General features: G+C 45.5%; 1 protein-coding gene across 3 annotated transcripts in view; it reads right to left on the reverse strand.

The window, feature by feature from the left end:
- The window catches only part of PRKAG2 (protein kinase AMP-activated non-catalytic subunit gamma 2), a 221,023-nt gene that overhangs the window by 134,907 nt on the left and 73,417 nt on the right, over positions 1–12,699 (reverse strand). For 2 of the 3 annotated variants that reach the window (XM_086741804.1, XM_086741805.1), the window contains exon 3: positions 7,892–8,171. In XM_086741804.1, coding sequence (XP_086597930.1) covers positions 7,892–8,171 — 280 coding nt within the window. Of the gene's footprint in view, positions 1–7,813; positions 8,172–12,699 lie in introns of those variants that run through there. The other variant, XM_086741807.1, reaches the window with a different exon arrangement.

Here is a 12,699-nt window from a genome sequence, read left to right on the forward strand (position 1 = left end):
TACATTGTGCTGAGGTAGATGCTTGGACCTCATGTGACGGTTTAGACGAGCGAGGCTGCAGTGAAGATAGCCTGAAAAATCCTTCTTGCCTAGAAAGAGTGATAAAGAATATAAAAGCATACTGGATGTACTCCACCCATGCAGATAACACTGATCACGGGAAACTAATGTGAAATGGGAAGCACATTGAAAGATATCTCCTAATATACTAAGACCAATCACAATAAGCACGTTTTAACTGGAAAAATAATCTGCTGCTGACAGCAGATGTCACTAACTGGCAGGACAAATGGTGCTGAACGCGGCTGGTCTTTGGGCAAGCAAAGCTATGTGCGGCACCAGCTCGGCTGCAGTCGTGCTGACACATGTTGTCTGCAAAAAGTCATTTTTCTAGTGTAGGCGAGACTGAAACCAACAGCGTCGGTCTCCCTGTCTGCCTCTGCGGGCAAACAAGCTTGCAGAATTATGATTAAATGTTTTTGCACAGCAGTATTGGAAAATAAAGCAAGACAAATGGCTCTGCTTCTTTCCCAGGTTTTATGGGATGACAGTGAAAGAGCCTATGCCACCTTCCCAAGGTGAACCTGGACCAAGCAGCACCATCCTTCCACAACCTGCTCCCCTTGTCCTGCAGGGCAAGGGTAGTCACAGCCAGAAATCAAAGCTGCCCAACAGCCTTCTCCTCTGGCATCCCACCCTCCTGCATGTTCAGAAGGCAGGGGAAATGTGAAGACAGATGAAAAACTGACAACGAAAGAGGCCTCAGCTATCTGCCATCCCAATGCAGGCTATAATTAATGGTTCTCTACTCTTGTGGTCTGAAGGCTGGAAAAGTCCAAGACCTTTCCAAGAAAGGTCAAAGAGTTGTGGTCAATGGCTCGATATTTAAGTGGAGAGACCAGTGACGAGTGGCATTCCTCAGGGGTTGGTATTGGGACCAGCCTTGTTCAACATCTTTGTCATTGATGCGGCCAGTGGGATAGAGTGCACCCTCAGCAAGTTTGCCAATAACACCAAGCTGTGTGGTACCGTCGACACGCTGGAGGAGAGGGATGCCATCCAGGGGGACCTTGACAGGCTGGAGAGGTGGGCCCATGAGAACCTTATTAAGTTCAACCAGGCCAAGTGCAAGGTCTAGCACGTGGGTTGGGGCAACCCCAGACACAAATACAGGCTGGGCAGAGAACACATTGAGAGCAGCCCTGAGGAGAAGGACATGGGAGTGCTGGTGGATGAGAAGCTCAACATGAGCCAGAAATGTGTGCTTGCAGCCCAGAAAGCCAACTGCATCCTGGGCTGCATCAAAAGTGTGGCCAGCAGGTCGAGGGAGGGGATTCTGATCCTTCACTCTGCTCTTGTGAGACCCTACCTGGAGTACTGTGTCCAGTTCTGGAGCCCTCAACATAAGAAAGACGTGGACCAGTTGGAAAGGGTTCAGAGGAGGCCACGAAGATGATCAGAGGGTTGGAGCATGTCTCCTATGAGGACAGGCTGAGAGTTGGGGCTGTTCAGCCTGGAGAAGAGGAGGCTCCAGGGAGACCTTAGAGCGGCCTTCAAGTACCCCGAGGGGGCCTACAGGAAAGATGGGGAGAAACTTTTCAGCAGGGCCTGTTGTGATAGGATGAGGGGTAACGGTTTTAAAGTAGAGGGAGGTAGATTCAGACTGGACATGAGGAAAATTTTTTTTACAATGAGGGTGGTGAAACACAGGCACAGGTTGCCCAGAGAGGTGGTGGATGCCCCATCCCTGGAAACATTCAAGGCCAGGTTGGATGGGGCTCTGAGCAACCTGATCTGGTTGGAGATGTCCCTCCTCCTTGCAGGGGCGTTGGACTGGATGGGCCTTAAATGTCCCTTCCAACCCAAACTACTCTATGATTCTATGATTCTGTAATTCTACGACTATGGGACAAATTTATTGATTTAGCAAAGAAAAATTCAAATATAGACTCCAGCAGCTGGCCCAAGGGACGGCAGCCGACAGCACAGCACTGAATGTTGCAGGAAGGTATCCATTCCTCAGGAGTAACAGTAGGAAACAGCTTGAGCCAACAGTACCTGAGATGCCTGTGCCCAGCTGCCAACCCTCCACAACAGCCTGTCTCAGACTAAACCCCACTTTACTGCACCTAAATGTCACAAATATGGAGGAAAATCTTTGGAGGAAATTCATTTCAGTATAAAGCTTGAAGAAAAGCTTTAGCACAGATCAGCCACAGTCAGGAGGCCTTCAAGGCAGCAGAGCTGAATGCGGCAACGTGAAACTGGAGGGTTTTCCCCATTTCTTCCCTGAGGTATTGGAAATGAGAGCTACTTGCTCCACCTATGGGTAAAAACTAGTACAGTCATAAGCTTTTCTCACAGAGGGCATAGTCTAACCACAAGATGTTCTCCAAGAAAATAAATTATTAGAATGAATGAAATATACGACAACCTTTCCGTACTGCATCTTGCAGTCTTCTGAAAAAAAAATACTATCTGTCCTTTATTATTGGAGCACCAGAAGCCCTCCTTACGGATTATTTTGGGCACCACAGTTAATACTATTGAATTCCAGAAGCAGAAAAATTACTAAGAGAAGGCAGAAAATTAAAACTTTAAATTGAAAAACATTTCCTTCCTCAAATATAGTGCAAATTCACTGTGATTTAAATCTAACCACCTTCAAGGTGTTTGAAAGTGGCGTAATTTTTGATTCAAAGTTCTGTAAACAACCTTTAATTCTGAGCAAATTTTTTCCTTTGATCCCATCCACCACAACCCAAAGCTTTATGTCAATGGAAACCTTTTAATTGATTTCCTTCGCTATTAAAACTGGCAGCACCACCCATGTGTCATGAGTATTGCTGTTACTTGAACTGATGCTTTTGAAAGGGGAAACAGGACTGGAAAATGCCCTGCTGTCCTTCAAAAGGGGCATTCAGCCCCATGGAAAAAGCCCCATTTTAACAACTTAAATTTCATACAACCATCTACTTTTAATAAAATATTCAGGGTATTTGATTTTAACCTATCTGCAGGGGTAGCTCCCTAGTTTCCACTCAGTAAAATAAAGCTTTCCTCATTTATTTGTAGATGTCTTGGCTCTGAAGGGAGAGCTCATGAAAGAAAAGTGTAACCTGAATTGTGTTTTCCCCCCGTGTAGGTCATCCCCCTGAATTTACTTTGGGTGACCTCAGTTTGCTTTACCGAAAGTAAATTTGTGCCACTTCTTCCTTCTCTTAGCATTATACCGGCTCTGTAAATTTGTACACAAGAGAAATGCACTTCCTTCACAGACAAGACTCAGTAACATCTTCGAGCATCAAGTCTTCAGCTGATCCTCGTGAGAGCAGTTCATGCAGTTTTCAGCAAACCTAAGACAAACTGGGAAGCGGTTTCACAAGGCTAATTCTGAAGTCACTTTTCATAGCACCTCAAACTTCAGCTTGCACCTCTTCACTTGTACTTTGCTCCTGCTGTCCCTGAAAAACATCTAGGAAATCAGTGTCAGCTCTGTAGAAGCCTTCTGCCAGCTACAGGTCACGAGTGCTATTCTAAAATTAGAGAACTCCAATTTACTAATTTTTTCATATCCATTCATCTAGAAATAATTAAAATGCAATTGTTCGTTGTTCCACGGCTGCTCAAGCACCTATGCTAATAAGTAAAACCCAGGTACCGAGCTCCACATGGCATAGACCCAAGTCTCCGCTTGCAGAAAGCACCCGGCTTTGGGAGGTGTAAGGTGGGCAGCGCTGGGTGGGACTGCACGTACCAAGCTTCATAGTGTGGGGGAGCTGCATTAGCAAGGCCTCTGCACCACCTCAAAGTTGAGCTTAATTAATCCCAAATCCATACTCAGCTTTCAACTGTTGGTCTAACAGTGCTGTTGCAAAGAAATTCTCAGACAAAAAAGAAATTTAAAAGCCGACAAATAAATTTCCAAAAACTTGTACAGAAACCCAGCACACAAAGAGCTGCCTTGGAATTTACTGTGGTGAATTTCCAGAACCAAAGGGGCAACACCAGTGGCCAGGCACACATCTCACCCAAAAATGACCCTGCAGAGCCTCTGCCAGGAGGAGACTGAGGTGGATTTGTTGCCTTTTCAAAGGTGGGACACTGGACGTGAAGCCCCAACCAGCAGCTTACTGTTTTGAAGCTGTACGATATTACAATATTACAAAATACCTGAAGTGGCTGGCAGCCAAGTACACGTTGTGGGAAGGTATTTTTCCTTTTGCCAGAGTAGAGCTGTGGGTTTACGAGCAGATGCTGAACCAGGGTACCCAAAGGGAAAAGACACAAAGATGAGGTTTTGGCTATTGCCAAAACAAGTGATACAATATTAAAGATGAGCAAAAGCTTTAAACTCCGAGCTGTAAATGGAAAATGTTTTAAGCCTCATGTTTGCAAATCACTTCTTGTTTTAATGTTGTCCTACTCTAACCATGAATGCCCTTCCTAAACTGCATCTATTCAAAATCAAAATAACTTAGCTGGGAAAAGAGCAACTACATGGGAAAGAAAGCACTGCGAATACCACACATAGCCTTTAGAATGAAAACAAGCCAGGAAGAAGTTGCTTCCAAGAAAAACAAGGAATATGTGGAGTAACAGGTTAGTCTGTGTTTTGAACAATGCGTGGGAGGAGGAAGCGGAGGGAAGACGGGTTATGTTATTTAAAACAAAAACTGCATATACTTCCCCCACATACCACTCCACGATGCTAGGGAAAGGAGTAGAGCACAGACTCATTTCAGACAAAGTGGGGGACAAAAAACCCCCAAACCACTGTGAACTTTTATTTGGTGCTTTTTTTTTAAAATTGCAGATTGCCTGGATAAAATACAGATTTGCTAAAAACCCAAAGGGGATGCTCCGGTGCAGAGTTTCCCAGAAGACCTGCAGCTGGGAGGAACCTCTGGAGGTCTCTGGATCAGCCTCTGCTCAAAGCAGGGCTTCAACTTAAAATTGGGGTGCTCAGAGCCTTGTCCAGTCAATTTAGTAAAATCTGGAAGGGCAGCAATTTCACAGCCCCTCTGGACCCCGCTCCGATGCTGTATTACTCCCATCAAGAATGTTTTTCTTACACCTGCCTGGAGTTTCCCGTGCTGCCTCCTGCCCTTTCACTGGGTATCCCTGAGATGCCTGGCACTGCCCTCTCCATAACCACATTAGGTAACAGCAAAGGACAGCAAAAAGGTCTTCTCCTCCTTTTTCTTCCCCCTACACCACATGCCCCAGCCTCTGACCAAGGTAGTGGCCCTTTACAGGACCAGTACATCCCAGTCTCTCTTGTACTGGGGAGCCCAGAACTGGACCCAGCACTGCAGGTGTGTCTCACCAGTGCTGAGTAGAGAGGGATGATCATCTCCCTTGACATGCTGGTGATGCTCCTCCTCCTGCAGCCCAGCAGAGACTTAATTTTCATTTTAACACTATTAACCCAGCACCAGCAGGGCTGTAAAGGCAGGCAAGCACAGCAAGTCCATCTGATTTCACTGCACTCAGAGCTTCAGAACTGATAAAGCAACCTAAGTCCCATTTACTTCTAACACAGGTATCCCAAGCTGCTTGAGAAAATAGGATTTTAATCACATAGGCTGTGAAAATTTTGAGCAGCGAAGCATTTATGCACCTTCAGGAACGTGGATCCGTGTGCTGGTTTAGCTCTTCTCATAGCTCTTCAGCACAGCATCTGTGCAAAGGTCTGAGACAGCTGGTCTGAGGAACGTCTGAGAAGTCTTGTCACTCAAGAAATGATGTTCAAGCCACAGAGACTTTGTTTTGAGTGGGATATAACCAATTAACTTAGCGTTTTTTAATACACGGGGTCATTCTTTATTTACAAAGTAGCAGAATGCAAATGTTTTGCTTGTGAAAAACTACATAATACAACAGAAATGCTAACGCACACATTTCCTGAAGTCCTGAAAAAGTTTTGTTAAATAAAATTCAATAAAACTTAATTAAATAAAGTAAACTCTAAGAGTGTGATTAACTACCGACCCCTGCTTAGCACATTCTGAATAAAATTTATTTTAATGTGGTAGCGAAGGGGATGCATCTGCATCAGTCTCTCCATAAGGGAGCTAAATGATGTGAAAGCTCACAGTAAGAAATGTTCTGTGTTGCAAAAAGCTGCAGAATGGGAAGAGTTATCAATTTAAACACCAATTTTAATAATCACACCCTTTCCAAGTGGCTGTCTAAAGAACGACCACGAATACCGAAGCCCGGTGCAATTCCTGCAACCCTCTCTGGAGCAGCAAGGTCATGGGCTTCTTCTGTTAGCTCAAAAATAGCATGGCCCCATTCCAAGCCTATCCTGCAACAGTGACGTGACCTTATCAAAAGGATTTTGCTGACTAGCGGAAGATTCCTTTATTTATTATTCTGTTATACCTAGCTAGGACTTAAACAGTGCTGTTTGCTTGGCTAGCTTGCTTAAAAATTCACAAGATGGCTTTGTTACACAGCGTATATTCCTACTATTCATGTAGCAGTGAGTCCTTCTCCATGTACTCAATCAGCAGCATACTTCCTATGCAATACTTAAGCCGATGTGGATGAGCAAAAAGAGCTTAAATGAACTTTAATTATTGTGAGGCTTAAAAAAGAGGGCAGCATAAAAAGCATACTTGAACTTTAAGCAGAGAAGAACAAATGTCCTTGAATAGAAATGATGCTTGGAGTCTACTTGGAGTCCTCCAGAAACACTGACTCTCCTACTTTCAATCTCCTGAAGGTGTTTTAGAGAGAGGCAAGGACTGGAAAAGATGCCATTTCAGTTCAGCTGCAGCAGAACATAAAGGAAAATCTTATATGGGTTTCTACAGCTCTGTGCTTGTGCACAAAAGTCACTATGAAATTACTTGTTCTGACTAAAACCAACATTTTAAAGGGAAATTCTGATGAATAAAAACAAGAAGGTCCCTCTACACTATTTAAAAGTCACTAAAAGCTATCAATACATTGCAGGAAACATATAGCCAAATATAGGTATATGCATCACTAATTCTGTACCTACGTTGCCACAGGAGATTTAACATCAATTCATCATTGAGTTATTTCTTCTGTTCACAGAAGGAAAACTTGCTGTGGTCTGACAATCCAGCACCCCCAGTGGCAAGATGCTATTTCTCTCTTTCCCTTCTAATTCTGTCTCCTTCCTACAGCCACCAACGCCTTGGGTAGACCAGATTTGGTTTGTAGACCAACAGTGGCAGTCTTTATTCAGCAAAAAAAAACATTTAAAATTGAAGAATTTTCTCAATTCTACTCACTGCTGAGTCCTAACGGTATATTAGCTCACGGGCTGCTGCAGAGCTAAAATTTGTGCCCGATATAAAGCAGGCAAGTGCTCTGAGCCATGGAGGTCTACGATGCCTTTCATATTCTGTCAGAGAAGCTCAAGCACTCCCTTAATGACCACTTGACTGGAAACACTTACCATTTACTTGTACCTAGTAAAGGTCTCTCCCTCCCTACAACAGGGTAAAGAAATATAAATCTAATATAAATCTACAGAGTCTACAGAAGTGAGCCTCCCATAGCTCCACCACAAACCCCACGAACCTCTACAGCTGTTCTCAAGCCCCAGCACTGATGTCCAACCAGCCTTGGTGAAACCACCCAGAAAACTCCCACTAAAGTGGACACAAGATTTCTAATAAAAGCTTTGAAGTGTGATTTCCCTCCTCAGCCCTGCGTAAGTGTCCGTGGCCCTGCAGAGGTCATACGCTAATGGCCAGCATGTCAGAAACCCAAAACACATGGTCAGTGAAAGCGATAACGAACAATTAGCACATGCCTCATCTGCACTTACTTCACTACCGCAGGTAACGAATGGGCCAAGCCCAGAGGTACCGTGTATCTTCCTGAAATAACATGAGCAATTTCTTACTTTTTCTTGATCTGGAGAAAAACTTGATGCCCCCAGGAGAGGTAGATGGGTTAGAATTGGGGGAGGACTCTTTGGAGGAGGACCTGAAGATCCCACTGAAGCTCATTCGGCGTGGGGAGCGCGGGGGAGACTCCTGGTAGGGGAAGGGGAACACTGTTTTGGGTGAGCCGGGGCTATGTTTGGATCTCACAGGGGCAGAAACAGGGCTGGAAGGTCGGTTCTGGAGCCCTTTTGAGAATAGACCTTTTGAAGGACTGCCGGCAGAGTAGCTTTCTTCCACCTGAGGAGGAGAGAACAAGGAAGAAAAAAGAAAAATCAGCATTAATTCAGTTCAGCTCAGGCCATAAGGATTTTTGAACTTGTCTCAACACAGTCAACTTCTGTTTATTCAGATGGTGGATTAACCAGACCTCACCTTCCCCAGTGCCTGCCTGCACTGACACGCAGATGCACATGTGCCACCTCTCTGGGCTCCATGCTGCCCTTTGCTCCTAAAGATGCCCTGAATTTCACAAAAAAAAAAAAAAATTCAACATGTGTGCATACATTATATTAACACACATATAAAGCAAGATTTTCTTTACTAGTTTTATTTGCCACACATCCCTCTTCCTTCCCCAGACAACTGAAAGATGACTGGCAATGAATTTATTTAAGGTAATGAATGATTGTCACTAAGGAAACACAGTGCCTCAAAGTCTTCCTCCCAGATTTAAGCACCCATCCACTTAAATCTTAAATCTCCATCACACCTTGCGACACAGTGCACGAGTTCCCAAGCACCTGACAGGTCTCTGCAACGCCAGACACAGCCACAACTGTGGGGCTGCAACTCCAATCCCAAAATAGAGGAACCATTTTAGAGCGGTGACATTGCCATTAATTAGCCAAGCCTCTAACCTTTCTAAGAGCTGTATCTCTTCTGGGACCTGTGCTGGCTTTCCAGCTAGCGTGACTATCCGTGCACAACACAGTACTGCACTGTGCGGCCTTGCCCAGCAAAGGGAGGAAAAAAACCCAGAAAAACAAACAAAAAAAGGAGCAAAGATTAAATTCTCTCCGCATACAATTAACAGAAGCTGACCCAAAAGTTCTGTGGGATTTGCCTGTGCCTGGGCTATATGTAGAGTTTACTTCCTTCTGGATGCACAAAGTACTTCTGTGGGCATGAGGCCGCTTTTTCAGCCTTCATGAATGAAGGGCTCTGTTCCCGGCACAAGGCAGTGGTGGGTTTCAGGTCTCCAGGGAACATATAAGCAAAGGCCACGGTGTATGTGCCCATGGGTATGGTGGGCCATGGAGTTTCAAGCCCTTTGCATGCCTACTTCTTTCTTCTCAATTACGCAAAACAAATGGGAGCAGACAGCAACTTCTACCTGCGAAGATGCCAGGTACACTGGATAGGCGCCAGTCTAGTTAGGTGTGGGTTTTGTTGCTATGGGGGTCATTGTACAGAAAAATAATGTATTTTATTAGAATGTGTTCTGGTTTTGTTAGTGAGGGGGGGCCTAAGGTGGCAGCTTCTGTAGGAAACTGCTAGAAGTCGCTCCCCTTTGTTCAGTGGACTCGGCCGGGCCTAGGGCGGACCCGCTGCTGGCCAAGGCCAAGCCAATTGGTAGTAGAATGTCCCGTAATAACGCCTCTGCGATAACGTATTTAAGTAGGGGAAAACAGGAAAAAGAAGAGGAGAAGATGTGAAGCAGCTGAGCGGGGGGCAGAGAGGGGGAGGCGCGAGCCTCATGGGCCTTGCAGGCCTCACCCCCTGGCCTCCCGCCGGGCAGCCGACTGGGCCCAACTCGGCCCGGCCCGGCTGCAAGAAGTGGAGAGGAGATGAGAAGTGAATAAGATGTAAAAAGGATCCTGAGAGACATCTACCAGCCTGTTGTGAGGAACGGCTGCAGACGCCAAGGTCAGTGAAGAAGGAGGGGGAGGAGTAATGCAGCTCCTGGCCAAGATTCCTCTGCAACTCGTGGTGAAGACCATGGTGGAGCAGGTTGTCCCCCTGCAGCCCATGGAGATCCACGGAGGGGCAGAGATCCACCTGCAGCCTGGGGAGGACCCCACGCCAGAGCAGGTGGAGGCCTGAAGGAGGCTGTGGCCCGTGGAGGGCCCGCTGGGACAGCTGTTCTAGAGGGACTGCACCCCGTGGAAGAGATGACCCACGCTGGAGCAGTTTCACGAAGGACTGTGGCCCGTGGGAGGGACCCCACGCTGGAGCAGAGGAGGAATGCGAGGAGTTCTTCCCCCGACGATGATACAGCGGCGTAAAACAACGCGTCATGAACTGACCGCGACCCCCATTCCCTTTCCCCCGCCCGTGCCGCTCGGGAGGGGAAGGTAGTAGAGATAATGTTAAGCCCGGGAAGAGGGAGGGGTGGGGGGAGGTTATCTTGTTCCCTGTCTCATTCTCCTGCTAATTTTAGAAATAAATGAATAGTTTTCCCCAAGTCGAGTCTGTTTTGCCCGTGACGGTAACTTTAAGGATTTCTCCCCGTCCTTATCTCAAACCTTGAGCCGTTTTTCTTATATCATCTCCCCCTCTTCTCTCGGAGGGTGGGGGGAGCGAGAGAGAGACTGCGTAGTCTGGTCCTGATCGGGGCTGAACTACGACAGAATGATATAGATGAAAAGAGATCAAAGAAAGCCTCAAAGGTACAAATGCCCTCTTTTGGGTCAGTAAAGGGCTTGTGTATATGCATCCAGCTAAAAATGGTCAGTTGAGTTTAAAGCATGTAAGCAATTAACTCCCTTCTCAAAATAATGTTTAGCCACAGCTCCAAAAGACTTGTAGAAATACACATGAGCAGCACGATGGCCAAACAGCTGCTCCCTCCATAACACAGGATCCCACTTCTCGTAACCCTTTCTGTCTCCTGCACACGCATTTTGGGCCAGTTCCTCTTTCCACTTGGGACGAGACAGAGCTGGAATGGGTCCTGCTCCATGGGAACAGAGAGCCCTGTCTCTCATTTGGGAAGGTTTGTAACCTACAAGGCACTTGGGCTGGGAGATGGATACAAACAGTGTGGGTCACTAGGAGGAGCAGGGAGCTGCGTTGGCACAGCCCTGGACAGCTGATGAATTCCGCTCTGTGCTCCACTGTGCAGCACAGAGATGGCTGGTAAGAGGCACAACTGCTTTTTATACCTGCACACTTATTTTTGACAGCATGGACAAAAATATCTCAAAAATATACCTGTCCTTTTGCAGATGAATTTAGGGGAGCAGTTGCCCTCAAGGGGACATTTTTGGAAAGCACAAATCAATTCTAATTGAAGCACTGGGTACCAAACATTCTGACAGTATCCATGAGAGAAGAAAAAAGTAGTGTTTCACGCTTAATGCAGTGCCCTGAGCCTCAGGTTTACCTCCCAGCTCTGTCACGGGTTCTGTGTGCAATCTCAGAAACTGATTTCATATTACACATCTACTCAGCTGTATCTCCTTTATTCCCACTCCAAGCCCTCTGGCACACAGACGTCTCCCGGTGAGTATTTATCAAGAATAACAGCGCACAGTCCCTCGACTGAGACCTGGAATAATAACCATACTATAAGTAAATTACTATACAAATAGCACTTTTGTCATGGGTAGATAGGCCCAAAGTGGTAGCTTTTTCATAAAACACCATTAACCTTAATAAAATATAATCTGTAAATAATCTGAGACTACTTATATGTTGTTCCCTTCACAACTACATAGTCCAGGAAACAATCAGCTAGCGCAACGGCACCTTCTTTTGCATTGTGATTTAAACAGGTCTGTTGCCAAACCTACCGCCTGCAATCAGGGAGTAAGAATATTTTCCATTTCATTTTAATCATAATACCAATCTGCCACTACTGCCGTAATTTAGGACTGCTTCCAGGATGGCAATTTAATTATAATTTTTCCTAAAGTGACAGGCCATGACATTTGTAAAGCTGAGGGAAGGACTCAATTCCGGTGCCACCCTTAATATTTCACGTTATCTTTTTTGCATGTTTTGCATGCTTGCTTGCTTAAAACGACACACTGATAGAGACACTTTGAAAAGACTATGGCATCTTCACGCGTTAAAGCAATTCTAGAAATGTAAAATGTCACGCAACAATTTGTCACATCGCGTCAGTATTCCCTTGTGTGCACAAGATAGACATGAAAGCAAATTGTTCTCCATTTTTTAGCAGTAACAGTGAGATGTTTTTATTTATTAGAATAACAACTGGTTGCTTTCTCTCCATCGTGCCAGGCAGATGAATTAGCTAATTGTCGGAGCACCAGGGGCACGCTGCTAAATACACATGTGCATGCTACTAAATTAAAGGAAATTACTACATCAAATTCTCCCCCAGCCGCTCCACGCGTTAATTATACACAGGTTACACCCACCATTTGAGCAGATAAATACCTGTGATTTTGCTTTGGGAATTACAAAAGGGTTGCTTTCTTAGAATATTGTTTGAGGCTAATGGATTGTGAGTTTTAAAAGACGATTAGGCACTTCTATGAGTAAAATCAGCAGCAATAACAGTTATCACAGCGTATACAGGAGTCACAAGGCAATGTTAATTGTCATGCTTTAGCTGGGAATGCGGAAGAATCTGTGCTGTGGAATAAACCGCATCATTCTACGCAGAGTCGGTGTGACGACTCCAGCAGTGGTGCTGGAGGCAGGTTACACAGCGAGATGGATCATCTGCCTATTCTTCATGGGTTTTAGACTCATATCCTGAAGCTATGACAGGCAGGTGGGCAGAAAACTCCCACATGTGCTTTGGAAAGATAACTATTCCTCTAGCTGAGCTGTAGCAGCAAAAACAAAAAAA

This window comes from Chlamydotis macqueenii, chromosome 2 (genome assembly GCF_036417535.1).
Source record: "Chlamydotis macqueenii isolate bChlMac1 chromosome 2, bChlMac1.mat, whole genome shotgun sequence".
Lineage (NCBI taxonomy): Eukaryota > Metazoa > Chordata > Aves > Otidiformes > Otididae > Chlamydotis > Chlamydotis macqueenii.